The 18,708-nt window shown below is 30.9% G+C and overlaps 5 protein-coding genes across 5 annotated transcripts; 4 read left to right on the plus strand and 1 right to left on the minus strand.

Moving 5' to 3' along the window:
* The first annotated feature begins 822 nt into the window (after window positions 1-822).
* Window positions 823-1,920, plus strand: LOC135953251 (methylglutaconyl-CoA hydratase, mitochondrial). The gene has a single exon (XM_065503087.1). The coding sequence runs from the start codon at window positions 908-910 to the stop codon at window positions 1,808-1,810; it is 903 nt and encodes a 300-aa protein (XP_065359159.1). The 5' UTR covers window positions 823-907; the 3' UTR covers window positions 1,811-1,920.
* Window positions 1,921-4,264: 2,344 nt separating this feature from the next.
* On the plus strand, window positions 4,265-5,510 carry LOC135948806 (thiamin pyrophosphokinase 1). The gene is made up of 3 exons (XM_065498259.1): window positions 4,265-4,532; window positions 4,589-5,095; window positions 5,151-5,510. The coding sequence occupies exons 1-3, from the start codon at window positions 4,292-4,294 to the stop codon at window positions 5,276-5,278; spliced, it is 876 nt and encodes a 291-aa protein (XP_065354331.1). The 5' UTR covers window positions 4,265-4,291; the 3' UTR covers window positions 5,279-5,510.
* Window positions 5,511-6,206: 696 nt separating this feature from the next.
* On the minus strand, window positions 6,207-9,668 carry KLHL18 (Kelch like family member 18). The gene is made up of 6 exons (XM_065503208.1): window positions 9,409-9,668; window positions 8,649-9,349; window positions 8,244-8,387; window positions 8,032-8,175; window positions 7,844-7,962; window positions 6,207-7,756 (listed from the first exon to the last, which is right to left on the minus strand). The coding sequence occupies exons 1-6, from the start codon at window positions 9,535-9,537 to the stop codon at window positions 7,278-7,280; spliced, it is 1,716 nt and encodes a 571-aa protein (XP_065359280.1). The 5' UTR covers window positions 9,538-9,668; the 3' UTR covers window positions 6,207-7,277.
* Window positions 9,669-10,070: 402 nt separating this feature from the next.
* Rad1 (Radiation insensitive 1) lies at window positions 10,071-11,626 on the plus strand. The gene is made up of 2 exons (XM_065503455.1): window positions 10,071-10,174; window positions 10,266-11,626. The coding sequence occupies exon 2, from the start codon at window positions 10,652-10,654 to the stop codon at window positions 11,522-11,524; it is 873 nt and encodes a 290-aa protein (XP_065359527.1). The 5' UTR covers window positions 10,071-10,174; window positions 10,266-10,651; the 3' UTR covers window positions 11,525-11,626.
* Window positions 11,627-13,319: 1,693 nt separating this feature from the next.
* Window positions 13,320-15,238, plus strand: LOC135953402 (WD repeat-containing protein 55 homolog). Its single transcript, XM_065503334.1, has 2 exons — window positions 13,320-13,473; window positions 13,563-15,238. Exons 1-2 carry the CDS (start codon window positions 13,466-13,468, stop codon window positions 15,040-15,042), a joined length of 1,488 nt encoding a protein of 495 aa, XP_065359406.1. The 5' UTR covers window positions 13,320-13,465; the 3' UTR covers window positions 15,043-15,238.
* Window positions 15,239-18,708: the final 3,470 nt, after the last annotated feature.

The following is an 18,708-nucleotide window of genomic DNA, read 5'->3' on the forward strand; positions in this document are numbered from 1 at the left end:
TTTTTATATAGCAATTAGCCTTAGCTAATGATTAATTGGAGTATTTGGAAATTAGCTTTTTTAATTCTAAATCCTGTTTTTTATTTGAGGCACCACAGGGGTTTGCAAACTCTTCAAGAGTTGTAAAGAAAATACAATTTATGGTACACAAATGTTTTGTTCAATTATTGTTTGCACTTATACTAGTTGTGCTCTTATGTTTTAATCTTAAATTGTTAACTTTAAAGTATATTTAAACGTGTTTTATACAATTTTTTTGGTTTTTAAAAATAAATTCCATAAAACTAAACAAATCCGCGCAAATGTTAAATTTGACAACCAAAATATGTACAGTGCTGCCACTAGTTTCAATTAATTTTATGAATGATACCAGATTTACACAAATGAATATGACTTTAAGCAAGGTTGGCTACCTTTACCGCTAAACTACCGTTACCCCTAAAATATTCAACCAGTTCAACCATGAGTTCAACTACCATTTGAGTTTTTTTGTTGCAAAAATCATTACTTTTGAACCAAATAAGATAATTACAAAATTTAAAAGGTAAAGTGGAAAAATCAATTTTATGGGAAGTAAAGTAAAATATTTTTTATGTTTCTTTTTTTTATTTAAAATTATTTCAGAAAAGATTTAAATTTTTTTTTAATTTATTTTTAAATTTGTTTACTCACAATCCGTTTTTGATTTTTGCACCTTATTGTTCTGGAGGCGTCACTGTGCGTCGTAAAAATCATCGTCTGAATTTGCTATTATATGCAAAATCGCTAAATTTCTCAACAAAACAGCTATATTAACACCAATGTGATAAGAAACAGCTGGCTGTTTTTTTTTACATTTGGTATGGTTTTATAATCATTTGCAAAATTATTTCCATTTAAAAGTTTTCACGTTATAACCATCCAAATCATGACAATTTTCGCCTCCAATTTATTGAAAACAGCTCGTTTTACCTTGCGTAGCCTAACACCCAGCTTTACGACAAAATGTCAGTATTCTGTACAAGCTACGGGTAATGAGGTTGTTATCGAGCGTTTGGAGGGACATCAAACCGGAATCACAGTTTTGGGTCTTAATCGTCCAGAAGCCAAAAATGCATTCAGTCTTGGTTTGGTTGAGACGTTTTCCGATATACTGTCTGAACTGAAACGTGACAATGAATCTCGTGTGGTCATATTGAGAAGTCTAACTCCTGGTATCTTCTGTGCTGGTGCCGATTTAAAGGAACGCAAAAATATGAAACAAGAAGACGTGAGTGCTTTCGTCAGCAGTTTACGTGAACTTTTGGTGACAATTGAGCAATTACCCATGCCAGTCATAGCTGCGTTAGATGGTGCAGCTTTAGGTGGTGGCTTAGAAATGGCTTTGGCTTGTGATATGCGTACAGCAGCAGACAGTACTAAAATGGGTTTGGTGGAGACTAAATTGGCAATTATACCGGGCGCTGGTGGAACCCAACGTTTGCCCAGAATTTTATCTCCAGCTTTGGCTAAGGAATTGATATTTACTGCTCGCGTTTTCAACGGCAAGGAAGCAAAAGAAATGGGAATAGTTAATCATGCGGTGCCTCAAAATGAAACTAAAGATGCTGCTTACCAAAAAGCTGTAGCGTTGGCAGAAGAAATTTTACCAAATGGTCCAGTAGGTGTTCGTATGGCTAAATTAGCTATTGATAAGGGTATACAAGTTGATCTTAGCACCGGTTATTCTATTGAGGAGGTATGCTACGCTCAAGTCATACCTACAAAAGATAGATTGGAAGGTTTACAAGCTTTTGCTGAAAAGCGTAAGCCGGTATATAAGGGAGAATAAAAGTACCAACAAATATTTTTTATCGGAAATGTGCATTTATTAATTTGTTAAGCCTACTATTATACATTTTTTAATTCTGAATATAGTCGTTAAATTTTGGCAGAGAAAAATATTTGTAAATTTGTATGAAAATTTAAATGGAAATGAAAAGAAAAAAATTTTGTATTTCATAAATAGACATATTGACTCTTAACAGCTAAAAAAGTTGAGTGTATAACAGTAAACTTTAAAGGAGGAGCATTTTTGTGATCGCTTGCATGTTTTAATTCAACGGTAATTGGTACACCCATAACATATTAAGCAAACGATCCTAAATGAGCAACTTGCATTAAAAACGAATGATGTTGTTTGTGGACCTTAATGACAGCTTTACTTTAACTAAGTATGAGAATTCCCGTGAGTGATAAACCACTTTATATTTTCATAATAAGTTTTTCTGTTAATATATATCGGACACCGATACACTCACTGATCCACAACTCGCTGTTACTATTTATGTACGCAGTGGAATGTTATATTTCCACAATGATCACTTAGAGCTTTTAGCAGTTTTAACAGTTGTATCAACATTGTAGGTAAGTAGAAGTTTCTTATGATGGAAATGTTTATAAAGACCCTTAAATTCAAATTGATAATATAATTTGGTAACAATACATTAACGGTACCATCATGTCAAAATGTAATTTTTGGTTCACATAATGTTCATATAATTCATTAAATACAGGAGAAATTTACTATTATATAAAATGACATTAAGTACTATTATAACTCCTAAACTAAGATGCACAAAAAAATAAAATGCAACCTCTTGTCATAATCTTGATTTATGCTAAATGCGGTAAATATGTCGCTCACAATATCCCAAAACGAGCCGTGGAGCAAAACCTGCTAAATATAAAACAAGTAAGAGAGCTATATTCGGCTGTGCCGAATATTATGTACCCTTTAACAAATTATACTTCAAAATACAAATTTTAAACATTTTTTTTATTTTTTTTTTATTTCTTTATTCATTATTTAACCGAGCCCTAATGGGCCATATATGGTTAAAAGATAATATAATACAATGTGCAAAAATATGAAATTCATTACTATAATTTAATTACTTATAAGTAAGTATAATATATTTATAAGTATGTATATACATTTTTGTTTTATAATATTACTTTTTTACATATATGTACATATTTTAGTAATTCTCATTTAATAAGGAACAATATTAAAGTTGTTGTGTAGTAAAATGATCAATAAATATATTTTTTGCTTTATTTAAAGTAAAAGAAAAAGTTTTTAAATGTGCAGGAAGAGTATTCCAAATTCTAGAAATACGGATTTGGAAGGAATGTTCAAATACCGACAGACAAATCCTGGGTATAATGATTGTGGGAGAGCGGGTAGATCTTGAAAAAGCAAACATATCATATAAATTAGGTGGTGTTTTAGTTGATATTATTTTATAAAATAAATAAAGTAATCTAAAACGAACATACATAGAAAATGAAAATCCAAAAAACAATTTAACATGTGATGAAATGTGATCATGTACTCTCAAGCCATATATGTATCTAATTATCCTATTCACAATTCTGCGTACATTCCCAAAGTTAGTTCTATTAGCAGCCGAATAAATCTCAATACCATAATTCAATAGTGACAAAAGAAATGCATTAGCAATAATAATCTTTACTCTTATGGGAAAATTTATTTTATTTATTAATTCCAAGTAATATAAAAGGCCTATAGGCTTTCCCCCATATGCATAAACAGTTTATAAATTTATGAAAGGTTTATAAAACAAATTTTGTTTGATAAACCTTTGATAAATTTATAAACTGTTTATGCATATGGGGGTTTATATGTAAACAATTAATTTATTTTTTTTCCAAAGTAGTTTTTTTAATTTTTTGGAAACATTTTTCTTTCGAATTGTTTTAAAATTTTTTTTTGGTGAAAAAAAAATTCGGGTTAAAAAATATTTTTACCGATTTTGACCCGTTGTAGGTACAACTTACTATGGTTTTATATACGTCGTTACAAAGGTTTAAAAAATAGGTCAACAATCGAGGTTGTCCCGGTTTTTTCCTCATATCTCAGCCATTTGTGGACCGATTTTGCTGATTTTAAATAGGAAACTTCTCGAAAGCATGTCTGACAGAATTATTGAAGATTCGGATCCCGAAGATATCTCTGGTCTTCAGAAAATTGATTTCAACAGACAGACATGGCTTAATCGACTCCGATATCTAAAAGGATACAGAATATATATACTTTATAGGGTCGGAAAATTATATTGTGGAAATTACAAACGGAATGACAAACTTATACATATATACCCATCTCACGAAGTTGAAGGGTATAAAAATACTTCCAAACAAATGATTTGGTGTGATGTTGCATTATAAAGATTTTTTAAATCTTGAGCACAAAACCGCTAAAATGGCAACACTGGCCAACAGCTGTGTTGCGGTACCTTCTAAATTAATGCGTACAAAAACAATTTTATTTTGGTTAAACAATAAAAAATATTACTGCAATTATAAGAAGTTTATAATGTCCAATGATTCAGGGACAAAGAGAAATGGTGGTCTTACTAAAACATATCAATGGCAACCTGCAGATATTATAACCCAACCACACAAAGTCGGCAATGGTCATGTCTGTTTAGTACTTAATCGAGAGATACGAATACCTCAACATGTGGTAACGGAGTTATGGCAAAATGGTAAGAAATGCACCGCATATTAGTCATAACAATTATTATATGTTTATTTTTATCAGCTAGCGTCCGCTGTTGTATTGATGGTGGCGGTAATCGTTGGCGCCAGTTTCTTAAATTACACAAGAATATTGAGTGTAAATTAAAGCCTCCAGATATGATAACCGGAGACTTTGACTCTATAACTGAAGAAACGAAACAATATTTTAATAGCAAAGACACTCAATACATTCATACACCCGATCAAAATGCTACCGACTTTAGTAAGGCTATCATGGCGGTCAGGCCCATTTTAGTGGAGAAGCATATACAAGATATTATAGTTTATCATGACACTTCGGGACGCTTTGATCAAATAATGGCGAATATAAATACAATATTTAAATATGAACAAGATTTTTTCAATATTTATTTATTAAGCGGCAACTCCTTGACATGGCTACTTAGGCCAGGCAAACATTCCATAACAATACCCTCTGAATTGGTACAAGATAAGAGGTGGTGTGCCTTAATACCTGTGGGTCAAGAGGCTACAAATGTAACTACCAAAGGTTTAAAGTGGAATTTGAGTATGTTTGTTTTAGGTTTTTATATAATTGTTATATTAATTTAGTTATTTTTCAGCTAATCATTGTTTGAAATTTGGTGGCATGGTTAGTACTTCAAATACGTATGCCTTGTGTGAGGTAGAAGTTGAAACCAATACCCCCTTAATATGGTCCATGGGTATATTTAATTTTAGTGATGATTGACATCTATAAATGGCGTATTATACTTATATATATATATATACCCAGTTTTTGCTTGGATTTGTTTTTATCTGTGGTTATGCATTTTATTAGTTGAATTTTATTTTACATACATTGTTTTTTATTTTTATTTAATTTTTTATTTGTTTTGCTGTAAATATAGTAAATAATACGTACAAATGAAATCCATTACACAATATACATAAATATTAAACACTGAATTCTAAATATTAAACACTGAAGTCTAATTTTTGAAATCAATGAACTATTGTGAGTTCGGATGCATTCGTAAATGCAGAACCTTTTTTTTCAATAAATTCCATTATTTAAATCATTTTTATAATTTAATTTATCGGTAACGGTATTTTCGATTATATCGCTTACATTATTTTATCGTTAACGGTAATTTTAGTTATTTCGGTAACGGCAATTGGGCTGAAAGGGTATATTAGGTATAACAATAGCTTAGCCGTAACGGTAGCCAAATTTGAACAAAAATATTTTTTTTTAAAAAAAATTTTAAATGTAAGTTTCGGAAAGTTGATTTCAACCGACAGACAGACAGGCTGTACCGACTCCGTTATCTATAACGATCCAGACTACATACTTTATGAGGTAGGAAATTGCAAACGTAATGACAAAATTATATATACCCTTACCCAATTTTCTCATTTCAAAAAAAGGGAAAATGAAATGACACTCTGATTTTTTACACTTTTACACAACAAAAACATGAACAAAATTCCCAAAAAAAAATAAAACTTTTTTTTGTGGAATTTTGTACTTTTCCATTTTTTTAAATGAATATTAGGTTCGGTTCAGTTTAGGTCTGAAAACCGGTTTCAGTAGGACACTAGATATTTCAGTTCTGAAACAAAACAATTCGGAACATCCGAATAGATACGAGTATATTGATTCAATGAATAACATATTTTATTAATTTCTAAAATTGTTTTAATTTTATTAAGATAAATATGTTTATTAAAGATTTCATAAGCAAACTACATAAAAGTGGAGTTTTTTTAAATACTCTTTTTATTTTGAAAAAATTCCAAAAATGTTTGTCAATAATTTTTTTTTGTCATGATTTAGACCAGTTTTGTGCTTAATAATTAATAAAAATTTTGATATTTGAGAGACAGTGTCATACAGCAAAATTATTATTTTAATTAACGAATGTAGAAATTTTAAAATGTCAGATTTTCTAACGTGTTCAGTACAATATTTTCAATATTTTATAAATTTAAAACTTATGTGGTATGTATTTGCTTTCGATTTAAAAAAATTCACTTTTTTGTACACTGTTTCTCTCTTATAGCACATAAAACGGATAATTGATTGATATAAAAATACATATATTAAAAATTTGGAATGATTTTTTAAAAAAAAAATAAAGATAATGAAAAAAGTGATTCACAATTCAGTTTATCACAACAATAAAATGGTTACCCCTTATTCATAATCATATTTTAATTTTATCAAAAATTATTAAAAACCTTTTATAAAATTAAAATTAGATTATGGATCAGTTTAATAATTAATTTCAGAAATGTTCTCGACAAAAAATAAGTCTGTTTTCAAAATCCTAATTCATGAGAATTTGTTGGCATGTGTTTTGTTATTGTATCAACCATATGGATGAAAAATAATAAATTTGTTTAATTTTTTTCAGTGGCATTTCTCTCTCCTTCCCTTCTATGTATGTTTTTATTCTATGCCCAATATATTTTCTAGATCTCATAAATATTAGAAAGATTTCGAAAGTTTCAATGCGGAGAATTGCAACAAAAAGTAATAGCAACACATTGAATTTTCATACTTCGTGATAAACGAATTGTGCCTCAAAAATTTAAAATGCGTATATGTAGTATATAAAACATGTAAAAAATATAAAATATTTAAAGTAGAAAAAAATGGGAGATTAGCATGATTAAAATTAAATAATAATAACTATTTAAAACTAACCTGAAGACACAGTGTTATAAAAAGCAATACATATAATTTATTCATTACGTATAACACCAGCACCCACACCCCCACTGTGAGCACACATTGAGGGTACAAAAGTCCAAACATCTGTTTCCGGATCATAAACCTCTACGGTGGATAGATTTGTTTCGCCATCATAACCACCGATGGCCCACAATTTTCCCATATTGGCCGCTAAGGCCACACGACTACGTTTGCAATTCATAGGAGTTACTAAAGACCAGGAATCTTTAATGGGATCATAAACTTCCACTGATCGTAGAAATGAATTGCCATCGTAGCCGCCACAAGCGTAAAGTTTGCCATTTAAGGCAGCCACACCCAGACGACAACGACGATTTAACATCGGTTTCATTTTATGCCAAACATCATTAATGGGATCATAACGTTCCACTGAATCGAAAATGGAGAGGCCATCATGACCGCCTAGAGCGTAAACAAAACTATCTAAGGCCGCCACACCACCAGCCGAACGATATTTCATCATAGGTGCTACCTAAAAAATAAATATAAAATAAATATTAGAAATATTCAAAACTATCAAAACCTTGCCACTGCTTTTAGCTAGCCCTTTAATACCTACAGTTTTCCATATATCCGTATTGGGGCAATAACATTCAACGGTGTTGAGGGATGTCACACCATCATAGCCACCACAAACGTAAATGCAATCATTTAAAGCGGCCACACCAACAGCACTAGTTGAAAAAACAGCATAAATGTTACATAATTAGATACAATTTTAACAAACAAAATTTTAAAAATACCTTCTTTTACAATTCATAGCACTACCTTGAGACCATACATTCTTCTTGGGATCATATACTTCCACCGTAGATAAACGCTCGGAACCGTTAAAACCACCAAATGCATATAATTTACCATCCATAACAGCCACACCTACTCGGGATCTTTTTTTAAATAATTATGTTTATTTTAATTTAATTTTTTTTAAGTTAATTTTTGCTTATTCATTTACCTCATCATTGACATTTGTTCACCCATGCGCCATTTTTGTGTTAGAGGATCATAGATTTCAACCGTACTAACCGATTCTCCATTACTGGCTAAACCACCAACTGCATATATTTGACCAGAAATAAATTCACCTCTTTGACGGGTCCTTTAGGAATAAAAACGTTTTTAAATAGATTTTCTACAGAATTATTTAAAAAATAACTTTATGAAAAACAAGTAAGATTCCTACATGAAAAAATTATTAAAATGAGATCTGAATAGGAATAATAAAAAACACTAGTGTGGAACTAAATTAATTAAATGCTAATATTTAAAAAAATATTAGCATTTATAAAAACAATAAATATGTACTTATTTTCTAAAAATGTAAATATCATTAAAAAAAAAAAAACAAATAAGAACTCACCTAAAACTTTGCAAAAGACCCCTGCGTTCTGGCATCAAATGAAAGTCTTTAGCTTCGTCCAATAAATCGCGACACTGATGTGACGAACGTATCATTTCCTCGCGAGCCACACGATCGGCCAGAAATTGTGGTGATAGCAGTGGCAAGCGGACTTGTGCCAGTACTTGAGGAAACATGGTCGAACGTTTATCTTCCGAGTACTTTACCCATTTCATACAGGCTTCGAAAACGACCTCTTCGGATTTAACATTGAGAAAATCACTCTTGATTAGTTCAATTAACTCCTCAAAGTCTAGGCTTAAAAATTCCTCAGATTGCGAGACTTTGGTGAAATTTGAATCTACATATTTGTCGGCGGCCCGTATTAAATGTGTACAACTCATGGAATCCGCAAAATGCCGTATACCCAGAACATTGTGTGGATGAAAGCGTGATATTAGGAAATCGGCACAGGCATTGCGTACTTTAAGCAATTGCAGGAATGAGGCACCCATCATTAGACTTTGGACATTTTGATTATCAATGCGTACTTGGCCGCTGTATGCAAAGTTGATCAAACTCTCCAAAGCTGTGGGTTCAATTTCTTTCATGGTAATTTCTTTAATGCGACTCTCGGCCATGTTATTGGTGAACATGGCATAAAAATATGGTATGGTAGCAGCCAAAACAATTCGATGGGCTGAGAATGTTTGATCTTCTACCTACAATAGTGAAATGTATTTTCAAAAGATAAAACCTTCATAATGACTATGGACATTACCTTTAAGGTCACATCACATAACTTGCCCATACGTCGTATTTCTTTCATTAAAGGAAAACTTTCGCTAAACAAATCTTCATGTTTGTAAATAACAAATTTTTGATCATCTTCTGTCTCCCCCAAATCCATATTGTATGTTTTCTAGAGATTTATTAATGTAGTATATTTACAAATTAATTCTAAAACACTTTCTAAAGGAGAAGAAAACTGAAAAAATATTGACTAATATTTTTTTGTGTACTTGTTTTGTTTTTATCACCTAAGTACAGAGTCACTGCAAGTTTCAAAAACAACGGCGTTACTTTGAATGCTAGTATTTTGCAGAGGATGCCAACTTAAAACAAGAAGAAAGATATAAACAATAATAAATAAATAAAACTGCCAGATGGGTAACAACCAGAATACAATTAATTTATAAACGCCATTAACACAAAGTCTGGTTATGTTGTTAACTAATAATTATATTGTTGATTAAAATTATTTTTGTATGAAAACTGTCAGTATAACTATTAGTTAACGCATAACCAGAATTCGTGTTAATTTGGGTAAGACTATTTAAATTTTACAGTTTCAAAAAAATCGATTAATCGAACTCAAAAAACAATATATTTTTATTTGTCGAATCAAAAAATCGCCACATCATTCAAATAATCTGGCCACTCTTAATATTAATGCTACGCAAAGAGCGGCAAAATCTCCAGTTTCACGTCATATCCTTTTAGAAGAAGATTTTCCGATTCCACGGCAGGAGACCAAGAAAATATAGGTAGTTTACATGAAGCATTTGGTTCATTGGTAGTTTATGCACAAACATATATTTTATTAAGACAATTATTTACTTTATTGTAATCAAATAGAAAATCTTGGATTTACACAAGCTATTGGAGAGACATCTGGTACCGGCTGCATTGAATACACTTGATAATCGAAGCAATACCAAAACGGTAGAACTAGCAGCAATTTATGAAGCAACACCTTTGAGTTTAGTACGTCTGTTTGTGTAATTTAATTATTGTACTTGTGAATAGTTTAAAGACAAAGTTCTAAACAAGGCGACTCCTTACACTATATCTTATAACTAACAACACGTACTGGCGGTTCACTTAGCTATTGCTTTGCAGCACAAATGTTTGCAATATAAAGAAGTACCAACCCAATAACTGGATTTATTATTAAACTCTTTTCAATCGGGCAACTCGAAGGCAGAATACTTCGTCGACCTAGTGGAGACAACCAAAGTCTCATGCAACATTCTAAACATTTGTTTGAGAAGGGTATTTTACGAAATTGGAAGATGTTGACTCAATCTCAGTATTCAAATTTTAAATTTGTGGGAAATTTGAATCAAATCAAAACATTTACGGCCGGCATTAAGGCTTTAAGCTTTGGCGAAAATGGTTCTTTTATGATTACTGAAGACGGCTTTAAATGTGTGGTTGAGCAGGGTAAGTGCATACAAGCTTCTCTGTTCATAATGCCACGATGTTTTTCAGAATTCTACATTGACGGCATCGTAAAGTTTAGTATTAATATGAATATTTTAGCCGAGTGCCTGAGTATTTTTGCGGGCATTGATTGTAGCATGAAAATGTATTACAAGGGTCCGGAAGCTCCATTGGTTCTGGTTTTAGAGCCAAATGACGAGCAGAACATAAGTACAGAATGTTCGATTAAAACTACTCACTACGAAGCACCAATGCAATACAATTTAAATGATGAGAGTTCAAGTCTAAATAGACTATTCGTTAGGGGACCTGATTTGGCAAGTATATTTCAAGAATTTGATAAATCTGCCGAAGAATTGGAAATTACAATATCACCGCGACAACCACACTTTAAAATTGATACATTAGGTGTTATGCAGTCGGAATCAAGTGTAGAAGTAGCCAAGACAAGTGATATGATACTGTTGTTCAATTGTCGGGAGACCACAAAAGCACGTTATAGAACAACACTTATACGTATGACCCAAAAGGCATTGGGTGTAGCTACGAAGGTGGCAATAAAAACGGATTTAAGTGGCCTTTTAGAGATGCATTTTATGATGCTGGATCCAACAGAGGCTGAAGTATATATAATATTTTTTATAACACCTTTGGCAGATGTTGATCTTTGAAGGAATTAAGTTTTTTTTTATAAAAATGTTAGTTAATTCCTTGTATGTTAGTGTAATTTAATGTATTTAATAAAGGTTAGGCCCGAAATTGTTATCCTGTTACATTATTTTTTTTTAATTCATTTGTAATACATAGCCTAACAAGGGCAAAATAATTGTTTTACATTGTGCAATTGTGCCTATGATCATATAAAAAATATATATACATACATATGTAAATATTACAAAACAAAAATTATTAGATTAATCGAGGAACAAATTATTAGCGGTATTCACAATGTAGAGTACTTGGCCTAGTAAAAAAGCAGAAGAGCAATTTATTGACAAACATTTCAATTTCAAATGTATTTTGTTTTTATTTTTTTGATATTGTGCTCTTTTACTAGATTACCAGGCCAAGTACTATACATTGTGAATACCGCTATTGTTTTCTAATGAATAACACTTCAATGTAGAACAATAAATTATTTCGATCTATAATTGTCGATCAATTAAATTAAATATAAACAACAAAAAATATCGAAAGAAACAAGGCCAATAGTTTATAATGTTATTCCAAGTTGGTTACATTGGACATTTTATTAGAAACCAAAAGCTCTATACGAATTTTATAACATTTTTTTATTCGTTGTTAACCAACATAATTAAAATGTTTCTGGGTTTAAATATATTTAAATTACATAATCGAATAATATTTTTTTAACACTATTCGTTTAAATAATCTAGGCTATCTTAAAAATTAATCGATCACTCAAATAATAGCCTTATCATGTAAGGCGTAGTCGTTTTACGACAACGACAGTTTCGTACTAGATTAAAGAAATTATTCAACCTGTTTCATTAATCTAGTACGAAACTGTCGTCGTAAAACGCCTACGCCTTACATGATAAGCCTGAATAAAAAAACTAAACTTTTATTTGATTAAAATAAAACTCGAATTATTGATAACCCTAGTTCATTTCCAACATAATGCCTAAAAGTAAGCAATACTTGGAATGTACAAGTTCTAAATGGCTATGGATATACAATATTCTGGATCGTTATAGATATCGGAGTCGATATGGCCATATCCGCCTGTCTGTCGAAATCAACTTTCCGAATCCCCCAAATAACCTTCATAGCCCAATCATGAATATAAAATCCTTCACCAAATTATAATTTGATATAGAGATGGAAAACAATTTTTTTTTAAAAAAATGTTGCAGATAAATTTTTGTGGCGACAAAAAAATTATTACTGAAAAAAATGTTTATAGTTAAAAATGTTGGTATCAGTCAAAATCGCTAAAAAAAACATGTATTTAAAAAAATATATATGTATATAGCCCAATCATGAATATAAAATCCGCGGGAGTTTTTTGCCTTTTCCCATTTTTAACACTGAATTTGAATAGGAAAAAATGGGAAAAGGGAAAACTCCCGCGGATTTTATATCGCTGATTTATCTCCAACATTTTGTTAAAAAAAAAATTGTTTTCCCTCTATATCAAATTATAATTTGGTGAAGGGTATACAAGGATCGGCATAGCCGAATGTAGCTCTCTTACTTATTTTTTAGTTTCTACGCCTCTATTGGATTAGCATTATTTGTCTAATACTTAGGAAATTAAGTTAATTCATTGCAATTTTGACCATTATATCTTAAATCTTGATACATATATTTATAAATAAAGTGGCAAGTAAAGAATATCGACTTTTGTCAACGTTTCCGTTAATTGCTTTAACGTTTTTCATTATTATGCTATCAAGCTCTTGTGATTTTCTTATATAACCGTTTTGGTAAGAAGAAGCAATTCTCTTTCATTATTAATTTTCTTGTCACATTTTCTGTTTTGATTCCTCTTAAAAGTGCGGAATTGTGTTTTTTGTGTGTGTGTCTCGAAGAAAAGCGTGTTTCAACTGAAATTGGTATTATTATATTTATAAATAAACAAATAGGAAATGCATATGTAAGTTGTGAAATACACTAAAAAAATCGAATATTAACAAATGTAAAATTAAGCAATTAAGAAAATTTTAACGAAATTATTTTCATTAGGCGCCAACATTTTAAAAATCCTGAGGAGCCCTCCGATTCGGATGATATAGACGAATTAGCAGATGCTGATTTAGAAGAAGATGAAGAAATTATAATTGGCAATGTACGTCTAATTGAACCATGGAGCGATGAGGACATTGAAGACGAACCGGAAGGAGTAGATGCAGAATACGACATTGGCAGTGAAGATACCGATGGAGATGATAGTTCTGAATTTGACGAAATGGCCACAGATTCTGATGAATCTATGAATGGCGAAGAAAAGGAGAAACAAAAGGCGAAAACTACTGCCAATAATTCACAGGCCTCATCTAGCAAGGACAAAACCAACAAAGGCGATGAAGGTGGTGGTGGAGGGGCTGATGATGAGGGAGCTAGATCGATTTTGGAGTTGGATGGAAATGAAGAAGATGATGAGACCGTTAAAGCTATTATAGCTGCCATTAAAAAACCTAAGACCTCTCCACCTGAAATCAAAATTGAAGATTTCGTTACCGACATCTGTTTCCATCCCGAACGTGATATTATTGCCTTGGCTACCATAACTGGAGATGTGGTTTTATATGAGTACTCGAATGATGGCAATACACTATTAAAAACCATTGAGGTGCATGCAAAAGCCTGTCGGGATGTGGAATTCACCCAAGATGGTCGCAACATATTGACGTGTTCGAAAGACAAGTCGATAATGGTCACCGACATGGAAACAGAAAAGCTAAAAAAATTCTATGAAAGTGCTCATGATGAAGCCATTAATAAATTGCATGTTTTAGATGAAAATATATTTGCCACCGGCGATGATACTGGCACCGTTAAACTCTGGGACTTGAGGACAAAAAATGAAATTTTTGCTTTAAAAGAAGTCGAAGACTATATAACTCAAATACTCACCAATGATGCTGGTAAACTTCTAATGGTTACCAGTGGTGATGGCTATTTGACAACCATCAATATTGCCGCCAGAAAACTGTATGTACAATCGGAACCATACGAAGAGGAGTTGACTTGCATGGGCATCTATCGCGGTGACTCGAAACTTGTGGTGGGTTCGTCGAAGGGCAATCTCTACACCTATAATTGGGGACAATTTGGTTATCATTGTGACAAGTTCCCGGGCGTCAAGTCTCCCATGTCCGAAATGATACCCATCACTGATCGCATTGGCTGTGTGGCCGGTGAAGAGGGCGTTATACGTGCTGTTCACATAGCACCGTTCCGTAACCTGGGCGTGGTGGGCCAACACAGTATGCCCATCGAATCTATGGATATAAATCATTCTGGAGAGCTGATAGCCTCATCTTCTCACAACAATGATGTACGTTTCTGGAATGTCAAATACTTTGAGGAGTTTGGCGATATCAAGTACAATGAGAAACACAATAGTTACAAAGAAAAACGTCATAATCTTCCGTCTTCAAAAGTTTCCAACACTTCGGATTTCTTTTCCGATTTAGCGAAGGGAAGTGGCGATGAAGCCTAAATTAAGTTTTATTTTTCTTTTTTTTATTCTTTTGTAAACATATTTATAAAAAAAAGAAAACATTGAAAAATTGCTAAGTATAAATAATTCTCGGGCAGTTTTTTTTTTAATTAACACCACAACTAATACATGTATAGACTTAAGCATTGATAAATAAAGGATTTTATTAAATAAAGTTATGAAAATGTAAACAAAATATAGTTGTAGAGATCATCACATTTACTTCAATAATGTTGTTCGAAAGTACATCAAATAAGACGCGTGATTACTAGGTATATACATATGTATGTATACGAGACTTGCTTTTGCTGTATTTTATTACAATACAAAAATATTTTTAAGAGATTTTGGATCGTTTAAGAGATTTTCGGAAGTTGCCCAGTGGGAAAGTGAGTGACAATACAATGGAAACTTATGTTGCACACTATATTTCTTAAATCCAGTTTTCAAAACCATGACCTTTAACCAAATATAAATGTATATTTGAAAGATAAACTCATATTTACTAGGTTTTCTTTTAAACATTTAAATTTAACAAAAATACATTTATAGAATGTGGTTTTACTTCTTCATCTTACTTCTGTAAGAAAGAGGACTAAAACGAAAATAAAGGAGTAAGACTTCGTTAAGAAATTCCCAAAAATTATTCCCCGGGAGGTTATCAAACTGTTCTCGAACTGTTAGCTACATGGCAAATGAGGCTAGTCTTGGTTGTCCTGCCAATAAACCTTTTATTTTACAAACAATTTTTTTATTTTGAAAAAAAAAAAATTTTTAAGAACAATAGGTAAAAAATGACATGGATCGATGATAACTTGGTAAATAAGCGTTTAATCAAGAAAAGGTACTCGATCTGTGATCACTCATATTTCTCAACAAAAATCGATTTTTTTATATAAAAACTCAAAATATCTAAATTCGCTAATAACCAATAAGCGTTTAATCAAGAAAAAGAGCTCGATCTGTGATCACTCATATTTCTGACCAAAAATCGGTTTTTAATATAAAAACTCAAGAAAAAGAGTTCGATCAAGAAAAAGAGTTCGATCACTCATATTTCTGACCAAAAATCGATTTTTTATATAAAAACTCAAAATATCTAAATTCGCTAATAACTTGGCCAATAAGCGTTTAATCAAGAAAAAGAGCTCGATCTGTGATCACTTGTATTTCTGACCAAAAATCGGTTTTTAATATAAAAACTCAAGAAAAAGAGTTCGATCACTCATATTTCTGACCAAAAATCGATTTTTTATATAAAAACTCAAAATATCTAAATTCGCTAATAACTTGGCCAATAAGCGTTTAATCAAGAATCGCAGTTCGATCTGTGATCATATAAAAACTCAAAATATCTAAATTCGCTAATATCTTGGCCAATAAGCGTTTAATCAAGAAAAAGAGCTCGATCTGTGATCACTCATATTTCTGACCAAAAATCGGTTTTTAATATAAAAACTCAAAATATATAAATTCGCTAATAACTTGGCCAATAAGCGTTTAATCAAGGAAAGGAGCTCGATCTGTGATCACTCATATTTCTGACCAAAAATCGATTTTTTATATAAAAACTCAAGAAAAAGAGTTCGATCAAGAAAAAGAGTTCGATCACTCATATTTCTCAACAAAATTCGATTTTTTATATAAAAACTTAAAATATCTAAATTCGCTAATAACTTGGCCAATAAGCGTTTAATCAAGAAAAGGAGCTCGATCTGTGGTCACTCATATTTCTCAACAAAAATCAATTTTTTATATAAAAACTCAAAATATCTAAATTCGCTAATAACTTGGCCAATAAGCGTTTAATCAAGAAAAAGAGCTCGATCTGTGATCACTCATATTTCTCAACAAAAATCGATTTTTTATATAAAAACTCAAAATATCTAAATTCGCTAATAACTTGGCCAATAAGCGTTTAATCAAGAAAAGGAGCTCGATCTGTGATCACTCATATTTCTGACCAAAAATCGATTTTTTATATAAAAACTCAAGAAAAAGAGTTCGATCAAGAAAAAGAGTTCGATCACTCATATTTCTCAACAAAATTCGATTTTTTATATAAAAACTCAAAATATCTAAATTCGCTAATAACTTGGCCAATAAGCGTTTAATCACGAAAAGGAGTTCGATCTGTGATCACTCATATTTCTGACCAAAACTCGATTTTTTATATAAAAACTCAAAATATCTAAATTCGCTAATAACTTGGCCAATAAGCGTTTAATCAAGAAAAGGAGCTCGATCTGTGATCACTCATATTTCTGACCAAAACTCGATTTTTTATATAAATACTCAAAATATCTAAATTCGCTAATAACTTGGCCAATAAGCGTTTAATCAAGAAAAAGAGCTCGATATGTGATCACTCATATTTCTGAGCAAAAATCGATTTTTTATATAAAAACTCAAAATATCTAAATTCGCTAATAACTTGAAAAGAAAAAGAGCTCGATCTGTTATCACTCATATTTCTGACCAAAAATTGATTTTTTATATAAAAACTCAAAATATCTAAATTCGCTAATAATTTGGCCAACAAGCGTTTAATAAAGAAAAAGAGCTCGATCTGTTATCACTCATATTTCTCAACAAAAATCGATTTTTTATATAAAAACTCAAAATATCTAAATTCGCTAATATCTTGGCCAATAAGCGTTTAATAAAGAAAAAGAGCTCGATCTGTGATCACTCATATTTCTCAATAAAAATCGATTTTTTATATAAAAATTCAAAATATCTAAATTCACTAATAACTTGGCCAATAAGCGTTTAATCAAGAAAAAGAGCTCGATCTGTTATCACTCATATGTCAGACCAAAATTGTATTACTTATATAAAAACTCAAAATATGTATGTACATTGATTTATATGTATTCTGTTGTTGCAAGACATTTCAAACCGCTTCTCACAAATCGAACACAAGCATTTTTTTAATTTGTACAGGAAACGTCTGTCGGTTCAGTTAGTATTGAATATTTTTAGGGTTGCTACCATAAATATGTATCTCGAATATGTACATATCTCGAAAACTGATACATTTTTTTTTTTAAAATTTTTAGTCATGTTTTTGAAAACTCAAATTAATGAAAATAGTTTTTGTCACTCATTGGCTGCATCCATATTAAAGCTGTCTGTTTTAACATGGATGCAGCCATTTTGACCTAAAAATAAAACAGTTTCTTCATTGTTTTTATCTATAAATTTTATTCCATTTTTATTATTTTTTTTTTAATATTTTATTTAAAATTTTTTCTTGAAGCAAACAAGTACGATATTTCTTCAACTTTACAACTCACAGTCATAAACATGTTAATTGTTATGTTACCATTTCATCAACCATATACATTTGGATATAATAATATATTAAGGTATTAATATATTCTTAAGAATATAACATGACGTGTTTTGAAATAAATTACATATTTTAGTTGTGGTTTTTTTAAGATGGTTTAAATATTGCAATGTTAAAAATTAATGATAATAATACAGTTTAAAATTAAATAATAATGATAATAAAAATAAATACATAACAGTAAATAATTTTTTATAAATAATATGATTATAAATTTTTATAAATATATTAAATATACGATATGTTGTGTGTAGTATGTATAAACAAAATACTTTTTATTTATTTTATTACATTCATTACAATTTGTGCCA

This window comes from Calliphora vicina, chromosome 1 (genome assembly GCF_958450345.1).
Source record: "Calliphora vicina chromosome 1, idCalVici1.1, whole genome shotgun sequence".
In the NCBI taxonomy this organism is placed as follows: Eukaryota; Metazoa; Arthropoda; class Insecta; order Diptera; family Calliphoridae; genus Calliphora; species Calliphora vicina.